General features: G+C 36.0%; 1 protein-coding gene across 1 annotated transcript in view; it reads right to left on the bottom strand.

Moving 5' to 3' along the window:
• DNTT (DNA nucleotidylexotransferase) overlaps nt 1-21034 on the bottom strand; it is an 88477-nt gene that overhangs the window by 26396 nt on the left and 41047 nt on the right. Inside the window, exon 8 of the mRNA XM_010139266.1 lies at nt 2761-2839. Within this exon, the coding sequence (XP_010137568.1) occupies nt 2761-2839 (79 nt within the window). The remainder of the gene's footprint in view (nt 1-2760; nt 2840-21034) is intronic.

Here is a 21034-nt window from a genome sequence, read left to right on the forward strand (position 1 = left end):
GAGTACGTATGTATCAACAGGCACGGTGCTAAATATAGCTATATAGGTTTTCAGCAAAAAAATGAAAATATCTTTACATAGTAAATGAAAGAAGCTGCATCACCACAGATGGCTCAGCCTGTTTGCCCGCAGACTTCCAATCTCTAACCCAGAGAAGCAATTTCTTAGTTTCTTTCTGAAGCTTTTTGGAACCATTAAAACCATAACCTGTGTACTGCATTGCAGCTTTTCCATCTTGCCACTCTACTTTGATCATCAGTGGAGACTTTGTGTTCTCTGTTCTTGGGCATGTTTATCCCTGGTGATGCTGCATCAAAGAGCATGATGGTGTTGATTTAACCACTTAGTTTTCAACAGCTTTCAATGGAAGGATCTTGTTACATTAAACTTTTCAGCTAAGAAAAAGGGCCTTTTAAACTATTTAAATAAGGCTAAGGTCCACAGTTTAGAACTGAAACATGGCAGGATTCTTCACTAAGAGCTGCCAAAGGAAGTCAACTTCGTGACCTTGGTGATGTTCTTTGATGAATTTGGGCTTTGAAGCAGTAGCACAAAAATGGAAAGCTGTGAAGCAGACAACAGGTACACTCTCAAAAAGTATAAGTGCTTTAGGTTTGGGGTATTTGTGTCCTCCCCTTCCCCTTAGAAATAAAAGGTAATAAAAGGCAAGAGAAGTACAATTCGCCTCTTCCTCTTTGCATTTTGATTTTGCTGGCAGCTTGTTTTTCAGTAGTGCCAGTAAAAGCCTGTATATTAGAACTGCCACAGTAGAGAGACAGTATATCTAGTAGTAAAACCTATAAAAACTCTAGAGGACAAACAGAACACAGAAAATATTTCTCCATAGCTTTAAACAATCTCCAGGTTGCTTGGGTTTGGTTTCTATGGCCATCATGCATCTCCACTTCCGATATTTTCTTCATGCTGGGATTCCTAGAGGGATTCTAATCTTTTCATCAAACTCTTGGCCACCCTTGACCTCCCGTAACTCTGCCTGCACTCACTTCTGCCAAATTTTACCCTTCAAAAAAAAAAAACCAACCAGCAAGAACAATTTATTTTCTATTTCTCTCCTTTCGACTCCATTTAATGAAAGCAGTTCAGAGTGACCTAAAAGGCTTCAGCAGTTGCCAGACTTCTCAGATCACAGCCATTGTTCTCACTAATGTAAGCAGAGCGTGGTGGAATGGGAGAACGAATGAAAGGCTGCACTCAGGGCAGGATCTAGCCTCAGCCTGTCATCACTTTTTCTCTCTGCTGTGTGATAACAAACATAATTTTTGGAGGACAAGCACATGGCTTTCTAGAGGTTCAAGTCCGCTTAAAGAAGTAAAAGGACAGCTTTCAAGAAGAAATGAAACTTTTTTCAGAATAAAGGGAGTAGAGTAACTGAGAAAAAAAAAACATAAATAATAAAAAGATAAAAATAGAGTAGCTCCTCAGCACTCATTATTTGCCACAGCTTAATTGCTTTTCATTGGAGTATGATAAATTATACCTGCTAGCAATCTACTTCAATACATATATTTTCCCCCACAGAATTAGGATGGAAGTCACAGAAATCTAAAAAATTAATAATAATCTGTTAAATTTTCAAAGACCAAAATTCAATTGAAGGAAGAGGAATTCAGCTAAGGTTGTATTTTACCAGGAAGAAAACAAGCTTGAAGCCATTCCGTTACTGTCAGTTGAAACCACCTTGAAACAGGTAACTTCATACACTCAAATAAGCTTTTGTCTGGTTGGATGCTTTTAATGTCTTTGATGTGTTAACCCATTATACATTAATTAAAGTATGTTGTTCAAGAATCATTTCAAAAGCATTCTCTCCAGGCTATCTGCACTGAAAGCTGACTTTACTTAGCAGTGGGACATTTGGTTATTCAACTCAGACAGGGTGTTGGTCTTTTACTGGTTGAAATGTACCCCATGCCTTCGAACAGTACAGGTAGTAAAAACTGAAAAATGTCTTAGCTGGCTAGAAAGGTAGAAGAAACAAAAGCTTATTATTCCCAACATACTACATTTCTGAGCTAGGAATATTTTGAGGTACCTGCACCCATTCAGACTCTTCCAGCTTTAAAGCTCTTTGAAACCAAAGAAAGCTGAACAGAAAAAAAACCCCAAACCATGAGATGAGCAATTCCTCTGTGAAATGCATACCCGCTTCCAAACCCAGACATCATGGAAGACTATGTAAATTTTGACAATATTACAATGGAAACCAGGAAAAATATTATCTATGGGCTGAAAGGAAGCCAGAATCCCAGGCTTTTGATATCTAAACTTGCTTGCTTGCTCATCTCACTCTGAGGTCATTCAAATCCACCATGCTGAAAGTTGGAGCTCCCCAAAGTAGTTCCCATTGCAACAGCCTATTCCCATCTCAAGGAGAAATTTAAAAAATACAGTTTTGTTTCAAAGTTTAAGAACAGTTTTGTTGTGTCATTCAAAACTCCATCTAGCTTGATTTCTTACCTCTTACTAGCTGCATATTCTTAGGGTAAGATATAACAGAATGTATGTAGAGTGCTTCTGATATAAACTTCAACTTTAGCATTCAGAGCTGGAGGATGCACCTAGATCATCGTGATTAATAACCAAGTAGAGCAATAGCCAGTTTCAAAATATTGCACTCATCTTTAAAAAAGAGTCAACATTCTTTAAGCACTGCATAGGCTTAATTCAGTGCTGTTAGTATACGACATTTTTGGCCAAATGTTATTTAGTTCATACCTGCTTTTTCCATAAGTCAACAACTTTGTGCAGAAGTTCATCATCTTCCCTTGGTCCTGGATTGGTGATCAAAAAATCTATATCATGTCCAATCTTCTTACCCCTAGAAGCAATAAATAACAAGAAGACTAAAAGTTCTCATTGAATTTCACATTACTTTGGAAGAGAGCATTTTTGCTGCATTATAACAGGAATTTTCTGCATAAAGTGATAGCAATGTTTCTTGAAACATAATAAAAATACAATTTTCTCCTTTTTTTATCAGGTCTGTCAGTGTTCTTTATTAAGCAAGAATTTAAGCTTTTTTATGTATCATCTCTATTCAACTAGATAATGCAAATCCATTTGGTGTTGTTAAATCTCTCTTTCTTCCCCTTTAGGTCCCAGAAAAGAAGATTTCAAGTCTTCTTTGGATAAAAAAATTGTACCCAAAATATCAAAATATATATTATGAACCCAGTGCAGTAACAGCAGATAAACTTGCTGATCTGACTACTGCAGGCTTAAATATTGTTCTTTAGCTTTTGATGGACACTTTAATGAAGAAAACTGTAATTATATATATTTTTATTGTTTCTTATAACGGCAGACAAAATCTCTGAGTAATTTGCTTTTCTTCTCTTTTAAAATATAACAACGCTTTTTGCAGAGATTGAGCTTGATAATTTTTTGAGAACAGCTCAGCCTTAATATGACTAAAGCTAGTTTTTTACACCCACTAAGGCTGGGAAATTAAATCCATATGCACAAAATTAAATTGTAAGTGTTCTTAATGAAAAATGTTGTCATAAGCACTTGTTTTTCTTCAAGTCTAAGCATTCAGCTTGCCCTTCATCCACTGACCAAATGTGTTAAACCTGTCAGTTTAAGATGTAGCTGTCATTGGAGAACAGGCAAAAGCATGCTATCAGAATCTTCCCTTTCAGTATTATAAAAATGTTGAGAACATCTCAAAATCTATCTTAGAGTACAATTCATCTAAGACTCGCAGAGCCAATATGAGGTTTTAGTTTTGGTCTAAATACTGCAGCAGGGATTGCATACACATCTATTTATTGTAATCAGGCCAGCCTAAGGAGAAAGGAGCAGAAGAGATATTTCTGCAACTAGGTGCACTATGCAGGAGATGGAGTAAGCACCTGAAATCCGGAGTAGTAAGCACCTGAAATCTAAATTTAGCAGATCTCCAAATGGTTTTCATGTGTTCACAGGACAAGTTTGCTCTTGCTGATGTTCACAAGGATACATGATCACAGAATCATTTTGGTTGGAAGAGACCTTTAAGATCAGCGAGTCCAACTGTTACGTTGGACAAGGTTGTACAACCAATGCTGTAGCTCAGGTGTGTTTCGGTTCAACCCTGTGTCCAATATTCAAAAAACTGGTGAGTTGTTATACAAGCAGTGAAAATGGAAACTGTACAAAACAAAAGATTTGCTGTTTTGTATTTAATGAAATAGTTCATTCTTTCAAAATATAAAATTGAATCTGATTTCTTAGACTTGGAAATTTGTGGAAACAGATCTGATTTGCAGACATGTCAACTGTCATTTGCATAACAGGAAATCATGTAACTGATGGATAGCTGAACAGCATTAGCAGCAAGATGTAAGGAAATGAAAATCCAGGTTTTACATTTGACAAGCAGTCTAACTCTCTATAATGCAACTATTGTGCCGTGTCTGCAGCAAAGTCAAAACTGCTTAACAAAAGAAGTTTCAAACAAAGCATCAGTCTAGGCTTAGACACCAAACAACAATTGAAACTCAAGAAGTTAAAAAACATTTAGAATTCCATGTTACACTTGCCAAGTTATTTTGGAAGATGGCATTCATTATCTCTTAAATTACCATAATAATCCAAAGCCCTTATGTAGCACTTTTTACTTACAAATCTTAAAATGATTTTTCAAAGGGAAGGAATTTACTATTCCTATCTTAGAGATGCAGAAAGTGGCATAAGAAAATGTTCCCAAAAGTCTGATGGAATTAGCAGCTGATTCCCTGTTCTTCCTCAGGTACTCAACACATGCATATTTCAGGTTAACCACATCTACAAAATCCTATATCAATCCAGCCATAAACCTCCAAGTAATCCAAGGTGTTTCACTGGCCAATTATTTCCCAAGACAGAGGACATTTATTGAAATGCTTTTTAATTATGAAGTTGCAGTGTTTAAATCTCATATAAAAGCACACAATATAAAATCATTGTTATTATCAGAGTTATATTTCAGCTTCTCTTTGAATTAATTCACATTGGCTTAATTTCTGACTGAATTTGTCAGGCTGTTACTGGAACATTTAGGGTAATTTCCACTAGTACTTTTTACCAAATAATGTATTTCAACCTAGAAGAATGCATTGCCCTCCTTAAAATAGAAAAACAATCTAGTAAATTAAAAAGCTGTACAATACATATTGCTCACAGCTTGTAAATCATGCAAAAAGATGTAGTAAAGTGCACATAGATTCAGACCATTGTTCTACTGAAGCTGAAGGGAATGTGGCCATTGATTTCAGCAGAGTAGAGCTTTTTACATACATATACATATATGTATTTGTGTGTATATGTAGAGACACAATGTGTCGATTGTATAGAAACATACAATATATACGCATAGAAATATTCAATAAAATTCATAAAATTATTCATAAAATTACACAAATGACACATAGGATGGGGTAGTAGCAAGGTGCTCTGTCATCTGCTTAGGAAGTACATAAACATATGCGTTTGTTTATCAACATTTAACTCTATATGACATCAACATTCATTGAAGTTGAAGCTAACTATATACCTAAAGACTAGATATGATATAGGACCTGACTACACACAAATTAAACACCATGGTGCCAGGCATTTGGTCTTCAAACAGGATCTGAAAACCCAGAATTCATCACTTCATTAAATGCCTCAGAGATGAAACCCCAACCTCTTGTTCATTCCCGAAGTCCACCAAGAGAAACGTTGCAGGCTGTAGCCTTTTTCAAACCCCATCTCATTCAAGAGATCAAATTCCTTACATAGTGCTATAGATGGTCTCCACCATGATCTGGAGACTGAAGAGGGTTAACTAAGCATCATTCACTTTAATACAAACTCTTCGAAAAACAAACACCATATTAGTGTTATCAGAGCCTAGTTTTGTCTTTCATTTGGTAGCCCAGTGACTGGTGCCGTGATTCTTCCTATTTTTGTTACCTTAGTTTATTTACTAAGGAATATTGTCAATGTTGCTACTTCACAGGAGGCACCTCCACATTCTCCTCTCCTTCTGCCTTCTACTGGGATACAGTTCCAGGACCAGAGTTTGGAGGTACCATTTGGATACACACTAGTGTCCACAGGTTATTTACTTAGTTGTTACTAGCTGTTGGATTAAAACCACTCAGCCAAGAAAGAGAACACTGTTTGATGGTTTCACCGACGCATTATTTGTCATCCACTGGTTGTTAAATACAAAATACAGAGCCAGTTCTTGGTGAGGAGAGCAGAGTCTTAAGAGTTCTGCTATCTAAATGGGCATCCTAGTCAGTACACAAGATCACGCTCTCTCTTCCTGGCTCAACAAATCTCTGATTTTATACAGCAGGGAGGCATAAAACCACCCAGGATACTGATTTTTAGTGCTCCAGTAGATGGTGGGAGATGTAGGGATTTGAGTCTGGCACATCATTGCCTACATACTATAATCACAAGGCTTTTATAGAGAATTTGAGTACTGTTTAAAAAAAAAAAAATCTGCTGCAATGACATTTTAGGAAAAAAGTATACATCCTCTTAATGTGTTTAAGATTTGCTCAGAGCTTGTCTGTTTTCTAGGCCTCCTATGAAATGAAAGTGATAATCTGTCTAGTTTCTAGATTCCACCTTGGCATAAGCAGGATAGGGGAAATTATTTGCTTATACCTGGAGCTGAGTAATCAGGGACGTGACTGGGGAGCTCAGGTTTCTGAGGCTTTGAACAAGAAAGGACATGGATTCAAGCCATATATTTGCTATTCAGATCTGCTTACATCTTCTTTTTCTTTTCTTTAAATCTAAACCTAAATCCTTGTTGAGCTATAAGAAAAACAGCAACTTGCAGAACTGAAATTGCAGCTTAGGTTTTGTCCTAATGATTTATTCAGGCCTGAAGACTATAAAAGACAGAACACTGTTAATTAACTGGGTTCAATTCTTGGCTGACTTAATTTCTATGAAGCTGGTAAGTGTTTCTTAGTAGTCAATTAATTACCTTTAAAGTTGTTGAAATGTTCTGCTTCACTGTTATTAACACAAATCTGAATTCCAAGTCATCAAACATAACTATCGTTATGACTAAAAGTTAAATATGTGAATGTATGGTAAAGGATAATCACATTGTCTTAATCTACGTGAAGCATCTGCATGGTTAGACATTTTTATAGTATACGTGCAGAGTATTTTGAAATCCCAAGATACTATGTAACAGCTAAGCCATATCAATTCATATGCCAGCCATGACAATTCTGATAAACTGACTTGACTTGAGGAAAGATGGACTGACATTTCTCTACCACTCGCAAAACTTCACTAACAGACGAGCTTAAACCACATTTTTTGCAGCAATGTGTTATGTGTCAAAACCCTGAAAACAATTTAGCAATCTTTGTGCACATAGAGTACACGTGGATACAGAAGATGATATTGTAGTTCCATGTGTGTGCTTGCATTAGGTAAAACCAGAAGCTTTCCTTAACCTTGCAAGCCCCTGCAGTGCATGAAATAAAACGTGAACATCAACAGCCTGGGTTTATAAAAGTAACCGACTCTCCTGCTCAGGCACGTTTCTGGGAAATACGAGCCTCAAAGTAAAATCACAGACAGCACAATACCTTTGGATGGATCTGTCATAAAAATGATTTATTATTATCTTTGCTATTGACCTTGTATTGTGCATAGAAATATTACTCACTTCCCAGTGTTGCCAAAATAGGCTGTGCTTTGCCTGCTAACCAAGAAAAGCCATTTCTCCTTTCAAATATTGTAGTCTTGAGTCCTAGATTTGTTCACCACCATCTTCTCTATCAACACCCTTCTCCAAGAGCAGCCCCTTTCTTCAGCCATGGTTAGATGTATCCAAGTCTGCCGTTACTCACAGTATATACACAGCCCTGTATGTCAGAGCTGAGCTTGCTCTACTGTACTTTTTCTTCACTGGCTTCCTCTATTTTCAGTTTTCCTTCAGGTGTTTATAATTTCGCCCTACAATATGATTTCTCCTTTTTTTTCAGTATGTGGATAATTTATTTTTAAAAATATTTAACGCTTTACCTCAATAACATTCTCACTTTTGTCTGCTTAGCATTTAGAGACTATGGGAATGAGGAGGAACACACAGATCTAGATTTTTTATTGTTTCCTTGGCATTCTTTCCTAGCTTGATTTTAGAGGCTCTGTATTAGATTTTTTTCCTTCTTGAGTGCACCTCACTTATTCTTTCTCGCTGACAGCTCTTTCAAATGTGCCTGTTAATTTTCAAGTTCCTAGAATCACATTCTGATAGATGTAACAGTTTCCTCTCATTTGACAATCCAACTGTTACTGTGCTGTGGAGTAAACCAGAATGAATAGGATAAATCCTTGGATAAATATTTTCTGCTAGGTCCTTCAAAGCATTAAAGTGATTAACTAAATGGCCTACCTGCAGTACTAGATGATGATAAAAATTACTTCTGACTTTAAAACCTTGATCACAGTACTAGATTGGCCTTTGGTTTATTTAGGTTATTTGGTAACAAGTCACTGTGCTGTTTTGCTTTACAGACTGCATTTTCACATTTTCAGAGGTTCACACTTCATTCAAAGTGGGTTTATAATTGTTTTTACAAGTACTTCCCAAGCAAAAATCTGACTTCACTTCTGTGCAGAAACTGTTCTCAGATTGAATGATTTACCTCAGATCTGTTCTTGCCAACTAAATAACAAATGATTTGCCCAACCTCTGATTAGAAATGCAAAGTGAACTTTTCTTTGTTGTCTAGAAATTTTGGACCAGGAATCCGGTTTAGTTTCAGGTTTTTCCTGGGCAGACTAAAATACTCCTTTTCTTCACAGCTACCATAGTCTGTAATTCAATCAACTCTCAAAATCATCTTAGGAAAGGCATTTGAAAAACGCTTTTAGGAAGAAGGCACTTAACATTCAGAAGAAGAAAAAGGTTTTCAATAGCTGCTCAGAAAGATCATCAGAGCTGGCTGTGGATCACTGGTTCTGCGCTCTTAGCGCCTGGACTGGAGACAAGTTGGACAATTTGCATTTATGTTTCACAAAACGCAGATGTAAAATTTGCAAACAATTTGGTTTGGGTTTTGGTTATTTTGGTTTGGTTTTTTTTTATTATTTTGTAACCGTCACAGCATAGCCAAGTCTCCATTTATTAAGCATATCTATTTCTTATTCAGACAAAATTCTCAATGGCATAATGACAGCCTTGGAAGTGTTGAATGAGGTTGCATGTGTGCTAAATCCTTCAGTGTTTACCTGCACATACTGACCTTTACACATGAGAACACTGCTCCTGCTCTCAGAGGCATTAATCACTTGCATGAAGTTAAGCATATATATATATTTAAGAGCCTGGAAGACTAACAAATAACAGGTGCTCCTTTCCAATGTCTGTCTAACTATATTAAATAATAAAGAAGCATAAATTCATATGGAACTCCTGGAATGAAGCAAATTAATTGCATATATTTAATTACATAACAAATCTTCAAATCATACACTCATTTGACTGCCACAAAATATAACATAATGAAGTGGAGATAAATAATGGAGAACAGAAACAGATTTGGCATAGACATTTCAGGCTCCTTTCTATTTGACTGAGCCTTTTATTCCTGTTAAAAATCTGGAAAAATACTGATCGTGGAGGAAGGCATATTAACTTTTAAATTTTGGATATTGGTTAATGTTCTGAATTAGTCTGTTTGATGAAATTGGATTGTATTTACTAAAACAGTATATTTATGATAATATTAATATTCTGATTTGGCAGACTGAAATGGTTTTAATAAATATTAATGAATGTTTTACCCATATTATTTGCACCTTTTACATTGAATAAGAAAAACCCTATAGCTGTGAAATAGTTTCCTGAGAATGATTGCTATGAGGAAAGACAGCAAAAAAAATCAGGCCATCCAGAATTGTTATGCTGCCAATATTCACCATAAAACTGGTAAAATTTTAAACTGCCACTTTCCTGACCATTTTATTGTATGGTTGCATTTCGATACAGAAAGCTAGGGAAATCATTAAAAGTAATCCCACAACAGAATTATGTGGAGTAGGGCTTAGATAGCATGTGTGTGCAAAATATCAGAAGAAACAACTCTTCCTTCCTTCCAAAGAGCTCAGATTAAAAGCAATCCAGCTGAAATTCATTTGTATAGCAAGCTGGATGCCAGCTAAAATGCTGACAGGCAATATTTAAAAAAAAAGAAAAGAAAAGTCCTTTATTTGTGGAAAGAAATATGGGAATTCATTACATGTTAAATTAGGCATCATCTTCCTGTGTTCTTTTGGGAAATGCAGGGAGGACAGCTTCTAGACAGACAGCCCCAAGTGATCTGAAAATATGTGAGGTTATTTGAATATTTTCGTGAATATAGATAAGCAATATGCATAAACATCTAGGAAGACCAAATGCAATTGCTGAAGTGATGATTGTATGGCAATGGAAAAGGGATTAAATGTTGTAGAAGATTACACATAACTGAACCACAACGAGCATCTGTTCAAGCAGCAAAGAGAAAGCTTGGGTAAGTAGCAGAATCACTCCTTTTAGACATAGCAAACAAATAATTTGTAAGTACCATGAAATACACATTCCTGAGGGAAAACTAGTAGCCCCAGTGTGCATGCATAGTCAAACATGTAATTACAGCTGTAATCAAACATGCGCACATGCATACATGGCTCAAAGATTTCTTTCTGGCTATTCTGATATTGATGCTGTATTTGTACTCTCGGGAGGTATCCTCTGCGCTGGGTCTGATTTAACCCCCAGTGTCCTGACAATGTAGAACTATTATTTGACACCAGTCGAGTTTGAGCAGATAGAAGCGGCATGGTAATTCTGTCTCTAAGAACCGCAGTCCTGATGAAGACACCTCTAGTTCCTGTCTCCCACCAGCATATGTCTTCTCAGAAGAGGAAAGGAAATTTTTATTCCAAATCCCAGGCAGTCTCCATGTTTGTGGATTTGATTATTAAGCAGTCTTTGCCTAGACTGTGAACAAGAGAGGGACAATTCCTTACAGCCAGATAATATCACAATTCTGAGTTCCTGTCACTAAAGCTATGAAGACAGTCAGTTTTTTCTTGTATAAACCCCATTATAAAGAGAAAAAAAAAATCTTTAAGCTGGAAGTACAACAGGGTGACAGCGCTACAACTATTACATGGAAAGTAAATTCCTGGACAGTTTAACAGCCAGAGAAGAAAAATTCCATTGATTGCAAAGTAGTCACAAACTCCATCCAGCCAAGCATAGCTCTTGGCTGTAATGCTACAGATATTCAAAACCTTATACCTGAATATGGAGTATTATGGAACAAGTTACCATCAGTTCAAAAAAATGTAAATGCAAAGTAGACGAATAAGTAAAATTCTCAGAATATTTTGCCTGAGTGTATTTACTGAATTCAGAATTTAATCAGAAATTAATTATTTCAGCACACTTTCTTCTGACCTATTTTGAAGCCTTGAAATCTGGAACTAAAGTGGCCTTATTGAATCAAAAGGACATTGACCTTTGCTAGGTACATAATTAGTAGACTGACAGGAAAGAACAAGGCACTTTCTAAGGAAATTAACAGAACCATATCTGCACAAGGTTTTCTGCAACAATAATTTCATGATTAAGGATTTTTTTGAAAGGAAGAAATTCTAATGTTTGCAACATGCTCATTTAATGTTCAAAAAGAACTGTGAAATAGCTAAAAAAAGTTACAAAATTATCTTGTTTGTGACAGAAAAGGTCTTCCAAATTACAATAAAATGGTATAACATTTATTTGCAGTTATTTCCTTGGAAACTCTCAATGACATATTCTGATCAATGCTGTAGGGAGTATCAGCAGCCTAAGTAGCAGCATAATACTATACCAGTCTATTGCCATCATAAATGACCAGCTAAACCCAGTATGCCGTGCATAAGCTGTTCTTCAGATCATCATTAGCTTTAGCTAAGGAGTTTTTCTTAATATTCAGGTCAGCGCCACATTTTCAAAACAACATTTAGATTTGACAGTGTCAATGTAGTTCACATACACACAGAGCAAGCAACAAGAAAATAAATGTTCATTGAACTGCAAAAGCAGCTCAACCAAAGTTAACAATCCAAAAACACTGACACAGAGAAAGCAGAGACAGCTGAATGCAAAAAGGGACTGTTCACGGGCCTGACTCCTACTGTGCAATGATCACTTTGTTAGTGGAGAGAGAGTGGAAGAGAGAATGTCCAGCCGGAATAAACCCGGGGCCCTCAAACATGCCAAACGCTACCACCAGCTTCACTTGCTCTCTAGGTGCATGCTCTTTATACCTCCACTTTAAACACGACAAAGACATAAGATTGATGAGGGTGCCAGAGGCAAGATAGTTTTATAGTTCATCAAATTAGATAGTCAGAAGGCTCATCTATACCATTTATCACAAGAAGACATACTAAGTTTCCCAAAGGTTGTAGCTTTTGGAATCAGAGTGCACTGATTCTGACACTGGAACTCAGAGAAGCCTTCCATTGCAGGACCGGGATGGTAAATAAGAGAGTGCTGTGTAAATTATCAGGTTATTTTATGCAATATATAATTACAAATCCTACCTTATAACTTCGCCCATGGTTATTACAAATCTAATAACAGAGAAGGGTCCTCCCCACCTTACACTGCAAGTATCTACGGCAGGTGTCATTTGTTATTTTGGCCCAAGTGAGTGAATCCCAACATGCTCCACATACACAGTTAGTCTCTGCTTTTCAAAAACAAAGAAACATATCTGAAGTATATGAGAAAAACAATTTGCACAAGCTAATAAAAATTAATAGCAGAATACTTCTGGAAATCTAGACCCAAAGTCGCTAAAATTTTTTATTCCATGTCAAAGGATATTCTGTAATTCCTGTCCCTTGGTGATTAATTCTTCCCAGACCGTACATCGAAGGGCTATTTTGGGGTATAATTAATATCTGTGAGATTGTTTAATAGGATGCTGATTAATGTCTGAAATAGCAATAATCAAATTATATTAATGGAATTAAATTCTGTCACCAGCAAAGACAATTGAAATTAAAATTGAATTCATGATATATTAAATTGAACAGATAGCATACAGTTATGAGAGATATACTGACTCATTTTGAGGCAATTTGTGGGTAAAAGAAATTGCTGTTGTAGCTTCATCTGTAGAATTACTTTTCCCAATGATGTAAGAATAAAACAATGTTAGATTAGACTGTCTCTGAAATTAAAACGTAGTGAAAACTGAGCCAGTGTTCTCCTGAGCAGCTACAAATCAGGCTTCTACAAAGGTTTGAATTGCCAAAGATAGCATATAGCAGCTTCTTCGCAGCCAAGTAATTCAACATAAACCCAGCTGAACTACTTAAGTATTTGGCAAACATTCACAGGTTACTTCCCTGGAAGAGGTGCTCGAGGGTGGACACTTCATTAAAATGCTACTTTTCTTGCCCAGTGTAACACTAATTCTAATTCACTGGGGGCAGAACTCATTCTCCATAGCTGTGGAAGCTATTTATTTTATTTTTGAAGTTAATCCAACTCTATGATGAAATAGCAATGGAAAAATCCCTTTCCCTTTAGGAACAGAAACTTTATTTATACGGCATAAGGGAATATAACTTTAATAGTGGATACACAGAACAAGCACTTTTGGAGTCTCATTTACTCAGCAGGATATCGCTGCTGTGGAGCATCAGTAGCTGCTGTTCAAGGAGATGTTTAAGGAAAAACCTAACAATGCAGAGAATGCATTTCTTAAAAGATCTTTCTTGCATCGTCAGGGTAAAGAAGCATCACTTGCTGCAGCAGAAGGGATCAAATTTCCAGATATTTCTGCGAGTTATGCTCTGAGGGTGAAAATAACTGAAGTGAGGAGAACCAGTTCAAAACCTGTGCAACACCACTCAAATTTTACTTAAAACCTAATTCTACCCTCAGTGACTACACTGTCTCAAAAAAGCACAGTAATGCTCAACATTCACCTAGTCTCTCATTAACGAGCTTTCAAAGACCAAGCATATGTCATGCTAGGCTTGAGTACGAGACACCTGGGTACTCCTTTCATGTCATGCTGATGTCTTTTTTCAAGCTTTGCTTTAACAGATGCAATGAGAAAAATCAGAAACGGCTAGTCAACTGAAGAACTTAAATGGCCAGTAGTATTGCTAAATTTAAAAGTTATCCACCTATGTTATAAAGCTCTATTAGATTATTTGCATTAAAAATTATTTAATGGGTTAAAAATATTAAAACGCAAAACCTTGAAAAGATTTATTTTCCTGCCTTGTGAAAGGAATGAATGGTGAACAGTGCGTTTATATATTGGCTTCCATGGTCCTTTAGCCAAATGATCATTTCAAAACATATTCAGTTTAAATAAATCTGCATGAGGATTCTTTTATACATGGATAGCTAGGAAAAACCATGCTGTGAAACGTTATGAAAAACTTAATGGAAGTCAAAATTTTAAGATCCGACCACAACAACAACAAAAAATTGACCAGAAAACATTATTCTGCAAACAAAACCATTACCAAAAAAATGATTTACCTGTTCTTCCATGTATTGACTTAAGGAAAACCACCTATTATTCACATGTTGAAATTAATTCCTTTCAACCTTATCTCAAGATTAATTTTAAAGCTGTTAAAAAAAATCCATCAAAAGATTACAAAATTAAAGTTCAACTAAATTTATTACACATTAAAATTGTTTATAAAACCTGTCCTCTACCAGCCTTGTTTCTACTGAGACAGCAAAATGGAATAACGGCCATGTAAGAATTTTGTTACCTACTTCTTAATTAGAAAATATGGCTATCTCTATGTATTATAACAGTTGTACTGCCTAGACGGCATTATTGTCTTCCAGCTTTCCATGACATAAATGTCTCACTGTGGCTGTCACCAATCATACCCTGATGCTGAATATTTATCCCTTTTTTGGCTTGCATACAAGAAGTGATATTGCTGCCTAACAGCTCTAGGCTCTCTGAATCCTATATTTAAAGTAAATTCACTATTCCAGCAACCAAAACAAAACTATGCTTAAGCTTTGAATCACTGAGAGTGCTGTCTCAGTTTCATGTAAATAATGCAGCTGTACCTGGAATCTGTCCATATAATTCCAGGCTTTTAAAGCTTATGAAATGTACCATACCACTGTGTCACAGTTTTCTTTAAAGTCGTGAAATACATTGCCAAAGTTTTGCTTTTGCTGTCTTGGCAAATCCTTTAAATTACACTCCATTCCAATCAAGCATTTCAAATGACATCATAGAAACTCCCTGCAGGCAGGAGTTTTGCCAAATGCCAATCAATGGCAAAGCAAAACCTCTTCAATACTGTTTGAAAAAGAAATACACTGCCATGAGGACTGATGTGGATTTGGGATCTCATATATTCCACTGAAATGTCAGAGTATGCAGATGATACTTTAGTCTTAAGGCATCTACCTAGTTTCACATGTGTGAACTCTACTATCAGCCTATTCTATGACAACATGGAACAAGGTTTCTCAATCTTAAGAAACAGTCTGCATGACAGTGATACCGTATCTTTGGTTACCAGAAATAGTAAAATTTTAATTAGTCTGAAATCTGCAGTGGAGAAAAGTACATGTTCCAATATGTAGCAAGTACTGAAGAATCAGGCTTGACTGGAGAGAAGATACCTTATTATTATTTATAAGAGCAGGCATCTCAGATTAGACCTGCTCAGACATCCTGAAATGCCTAGTCTCTTTTGGCATGATTCAAAAGCTTAACAAAGAGCTGAGAATTATGCAAACTGAGAGACAAGGAAATTCAACCACCTCTATTTATGAAACCACAACACAGAGATCAGTGCACTCAAAAATGCCAGATGTTTCAAGTAACTCTCAGAGAGTACAATGAACTTGGAAAACAAAACAGAGAAAAAAAAAGGTAAAGAAAATTACCTCTCCCTCTATCCCAGAATCAATATGAGATGACAAAGAGAGAAGGTTAAGGTTTTTAAGACTTCTGTCTGACTTTTTCGAAGATAATTGGTGACTGGTGCTTTTCAGGACAGGCTACCACAAACTAGGAGAGAGCTGGACCCTTCTAGATCTGGATTAATCATTATATTTGGAGATACTGCTCTGAATCAAGACAAATTAATACTGTGTCCGCTTTCTGCTGGTGTTCTGCCAGAGAATGAATTTTGCTGTCGTGAGGTATTTAGCACAACTGAGAGCTGGCTATAGATTCTACCTGTACTCCAAATGCCTAAAGACTGAACTGGACAGTTTAAATGCATTGACATTCTGGATTTTTAAGTCAGAAAGCTTTCGATTTTCTTTTTTTTTCCATCTCAGCTAGTACATAATCTGCCCAGGTGCCATATTTCAAGCAGCATTAATTGCAAACCAAAACCTCAGCTAAGCGAGTTTACATTGCTGGAACAATAACCTAGTGATCTCTTCAACATCATTAATAATGTAGCAGAGAAAACAGAAAGGTCAGCTGCATTCAAATTATTTACTGAAATAGTAGACAACAGTCTGCATTATTAATTACGAAAGCTGTATATTAAAAAAAAAAATTTTTAATGAAGCTATTTGTCACACTTAGATTTTTTTTTTTTAACTAGAAAAAATGATTTTGCAAAAAAGGCAGTTTCCATTTACTAGTTTAGATTTTTATTGTCCAAAAGAGAATTGTTTGGTTCAAAATTATAATTCTATTCTACTTAGAATCTCATAAACATATATAAGCTATATTTAAGATACAATATTTTATTTTGAAAGAAGAAAAAAAATGTATTTTTCTACACTGACACTGTAACAAAATTAACAAATAGATTTATAGCAACATTTTTTTCCTCTATTGAAGCTTCCTGGTGGTAGATGGAAAAAGGGCATTCAAACCCAGTCTGTTTTAATTGTCTCTAGCTAATTCTCTTAAGAGTTTCAAATGTGTTATTCCTTTGTCATATCCCTGTCACAGAAACTTCAACCAAAGTATTCTTTTTCTTGCACATCTACTCTGCATTTCCAAAAATCAAAACATTCACTTTAAAAAATTTAAAAGATAATATTAATGGTCATGCAAGGAAGGAAGGTGTATTTTCAGAATACCTGAATGATATTAGCCTGGGTTTCACTTACTTGGCAGTGATGGGACAATCTGTAGAATCAGCCTACAGTAAAAATAAAGGTTTCTGTCTGCTTCCTGTTGTGCTGTACTGGAAGTTATATAAACATGATAGTTTTTCTATTAAAATTCCTTGAACTGAGAAATAGATTGCTTGAAAAAGAAAAAAAAAGAAAACACACACAAAAAAAAGATATTGCCCCTCTCCCCCAAATTCTAACATAAAATAGGATTAAGACTTCTGTTTAATCTGGTGGTGTGATGGCGGAGGAGCGCAGGTAAATTGTTCATGCATTTAGGTTAGTCATAAAGACATGAGGAACTGATTCATAAAGTCGAGCTTTCTGGCATTTTGTGGCAATGTATATAATTCTACTTTAGTTGTGAATACTTTAAGATATTTTATTAATCTATCCCATCTAATGGGGTGTAATATCTGCTAATTTCAAATTGAAGAGTGTATTGTTGCTAGCATACAGCTGCAGGATGGTGAGTTTGAGTGTAGCCTTTCTATCAAGGCACTGAAGTTTTATTTAAGTATTTCTGCAAACCTTATTAATAGTTTAAACTTCAAGCATGTGCACAACCTCTTTAGTTTTAACGACATTGCTCACTCATGCGAATGTTAAAGTGAACTGTAAGTCTTTCCAGGACTGGAAGACATATGGGAAAACACATACAGGTTTTCCATAGCTACGCTTGCATACCCCTACTGCAAGTAAGGCAGCTGAGAATTATACAGAAGCATAATCTAGAGAAAATTAAAAATTACATTGCTCTCTTTTGAGACCTGATTGTGTCATCTACTAATTTTGCCCAAGGGAAGAGGACTTTACTCTTAACGTATGGGATACATTTAGAAAACTAGACTTTTACAGAGAAAATAATATTTGCTATTAAAATGAGCATATTTTACACCAGAACTATGGGATACATCTATGCCTGTTTTGCAATCAGTTTTCAAACATAAATTGGAATAAGCTTGCCTACTTGGTCTACATCTGTGTTTTGCTAAGACAGCTGTGTTATGTGAGATCACACTGTTAGCCAGCAATTCCCTGGAGGTGAAACATTATAACCTTTGGGACAATATAGGTTATTCCATTTCACAAAATAATTTGAACTATACTGGCAAAGGAACACTGCAACTCCACAGAGAAAAGCCGCCAATATACTCTACATGTATAAGAATACCAGAAAAGCCTTTTAAAGTGTGGACAAGCCTGTCACTGCCTTCTACCTTAAGTAAATCTCTCCATACTGAAATCTTATTACCTCCATTTACAAAATTCCCTTGCTCTGCTTCAAGACATGGTCCTCCATCAGTCTAAGGAGATCATGAAGTTGCCTTACTTGATTTAATCCTAAATTGAAAATATGTCTGATTATTTTTAACCAACTTCCTTAATTTCCAAACCATGACAAGGAGATACTGTTTGAAAAAGTAACTTTTGATTGTTCTCTCTGTGCCCTTTTTTTCTGATCCAGATATTGTAAAGCTCTAGCCGTATATCCTCAGAGAGTCTCTCAAAGAATCAGTCATGTCATATTTCTCTAAAGTCATTCTGACTTCTTTCTGAATATAATCTTGACTTTTACAACCTGCATTGTTGTGTGACCTCAGGTAATGGGGCATTTTGAGGGTGTATTCGTTGTAGCTACTTATTTTTATTTCTCTAGGTGAAATGTGAAGATGTATTTCCTCGGTCACAATTTCTTGCCAGTTCAAATTCTCAATCAATCAGATTAAAGTATCCTTCTATTTTGTCATGACTCACCTGAAATCAATGTCAAGGCTCTCACCAACGTTTTAGCTAGAATGTAGCAATAGGTTGTTCACATTTCATTTGTGATATTTGACTAGTGCAGATATGATCTATAGTTACTAAGTCCAGAGGTAGTGCTGTTTATGGTAGTGATACAAATGCATACTATAATATCAACATCAAGGAGTTTCATAAGTGACAATGTTCAATGAGGATATTATTACTAACTCAGACTAACTAGGTGCATCTGGACACAGTAACTTCTACAACAGGATCAAATAACCAGCGACATTGGCTGTGTGTACTTACTAGAACTGTGTCTAGGTGTAAGATGCCAAGGTAAAAGGAAAACTTTCTGCAGTTTATCACTAACGTAACATACAGAGTGTAAGGTTATTAGTTTATAAACTAGTATAAGTTTATAAACTTGTATATGAGAAGAAGAAATCCATAAGGTTTTAAGTTTTGGAAGTTTTTGTTCACCAAGGTAGCCCCTAGTAGTATCACAGAACAGCTATCGTAGCCCATGACCATAACCAAGTCTATCTTACCAGGTTTCACTGCAGGTTTCACTGCACTCTAATCCTGATTTTCCATTCTTCGAAAAGGTTGCCTGAAACATTTCCATCCAGCTCTCCTACAGGATAGCAACAACCCATAATGAATTCCACTATTCCCAAACTGAAAACAATTACAAGGACTATTTCTGGCTGTATCTTATAATTCAGGCATTACCTACATAATTTATTCTTAACCCTTTCAGTCTTTTCCTTGTTATCAGTCATGTAGAAAATGTCCTGTCTGACTCATACCATACCAAGAAAAAAAATTTAGCCAGCTGTTACGTCCTAATTATCATGTCCCTACACCACTAGCATGATCATGTCACACAATTAAAATGTTATGACTACTCTTGCTCATAGAGATACACAAAATGTACCCCGTGGTTTCTCTAAGCATAATATAAGGTCACTGATGCTGGCAGCTTTTCTCAGGATTATGTGGCAGTAAAACATCATTCTTTGGTTGTTGGTATCAACCATCTTCACAACAGGCTGTAATAAACTTTGGCTTCTGCTAAAGTTAAACCAGCAATGAGTAAACTCTGCTATAAATAACTTGCTTTTGAGTTAGCTTTCTAGGAATAAAACCATGGTAAAAGTGATGTGGTATATTACATACTATAACTAGAACTGCTTTTTAATCTCTTGACTCTAAACAACAGGCATACAATCCTGCAAACCTTCAACTGTCTGACGTGTGAACCTGCAAAATCTCTTTTGCAAATTCAGCCACAGAATAATATTGTCCATTTCGTAACTGCTCACTGAGAGCAAAAACCTTCAGAACAACTTCATCCCTGGCCTAAATGCCCTGAAACACTTATGAGTAAAACATACTAACAAAATCATCTCATTGTACGAATAATGAGAAATATACTTCAGAACATCTGAGGCATCAGAAACCTCTCAGAGGAAGAAACATACATTCAAGGACTGCAAACAAGACAAAATGAATTAATTGTTTCTACTTCTGTCTTGAATTGCTTAGGGATGGGCATCGGAGTCCACAGGTAAAGCGATGCTGGAGTACAATTCTCCAAAACAAAATAAGAAATAGATCTTGTTTTCTGCTACACCTATGTAACTCTGATGGAAAGCTGGCAGCAATCTGTCTAAGCATCATTAGCACTATTCTTTCTTAAAGCATTAATTAAATCTCTTAATCAGGCCCTATCCTTGGCCCGTTAGTGTTACTATGCAGCTGACTTTACTGGTGAGAACTTAGTCTAAGATTCTGAGTTCTGTTTCAACTTGCCTTTACACAGAGTTTTACAGAGTTTTGTTTACCACGTTCTAGCGCAGGTCTCTCAGTGTTACAGTGTTACTGTCCGTCTCTCTTCATTCCATTCCCACCTTGAGTGTCTTGTAAGGCATCCTTTTCTTAGTAGGTGAACCCCAATGAAATTATTTCCTAGATAAAATCTAAGGAACAGAACTCTTTAGCAAACGCATCCCTATCTATCTCATCAAGCCCTCGTACGTCTTTGATTTGACCTCTTGTTCTTTATCTTTTCCTTTTATCTTATCACCTATTCCGGAATGTCCTGTCTTTTTCTTTCTGCCTTGCTGCTTCATCTTTCCC

This window comes from Buceros rhinoceros, unplaced genomic scaffold, assembly GCF_000710305.1.
Source record: "Buceros rhinoceros silvestris isolate BGI_N320 unplaced genomic scaffold, ASM71030v1 scaffold4387, whole genome shotgun sequence".
In the NCBI taxonomy this organism is placed as follows: Eukaryota; Metazoa; Chordata; class Aves; order Bucerotiformes; family Bucerotidae; genus Buceros; species Buceros rhinoceros.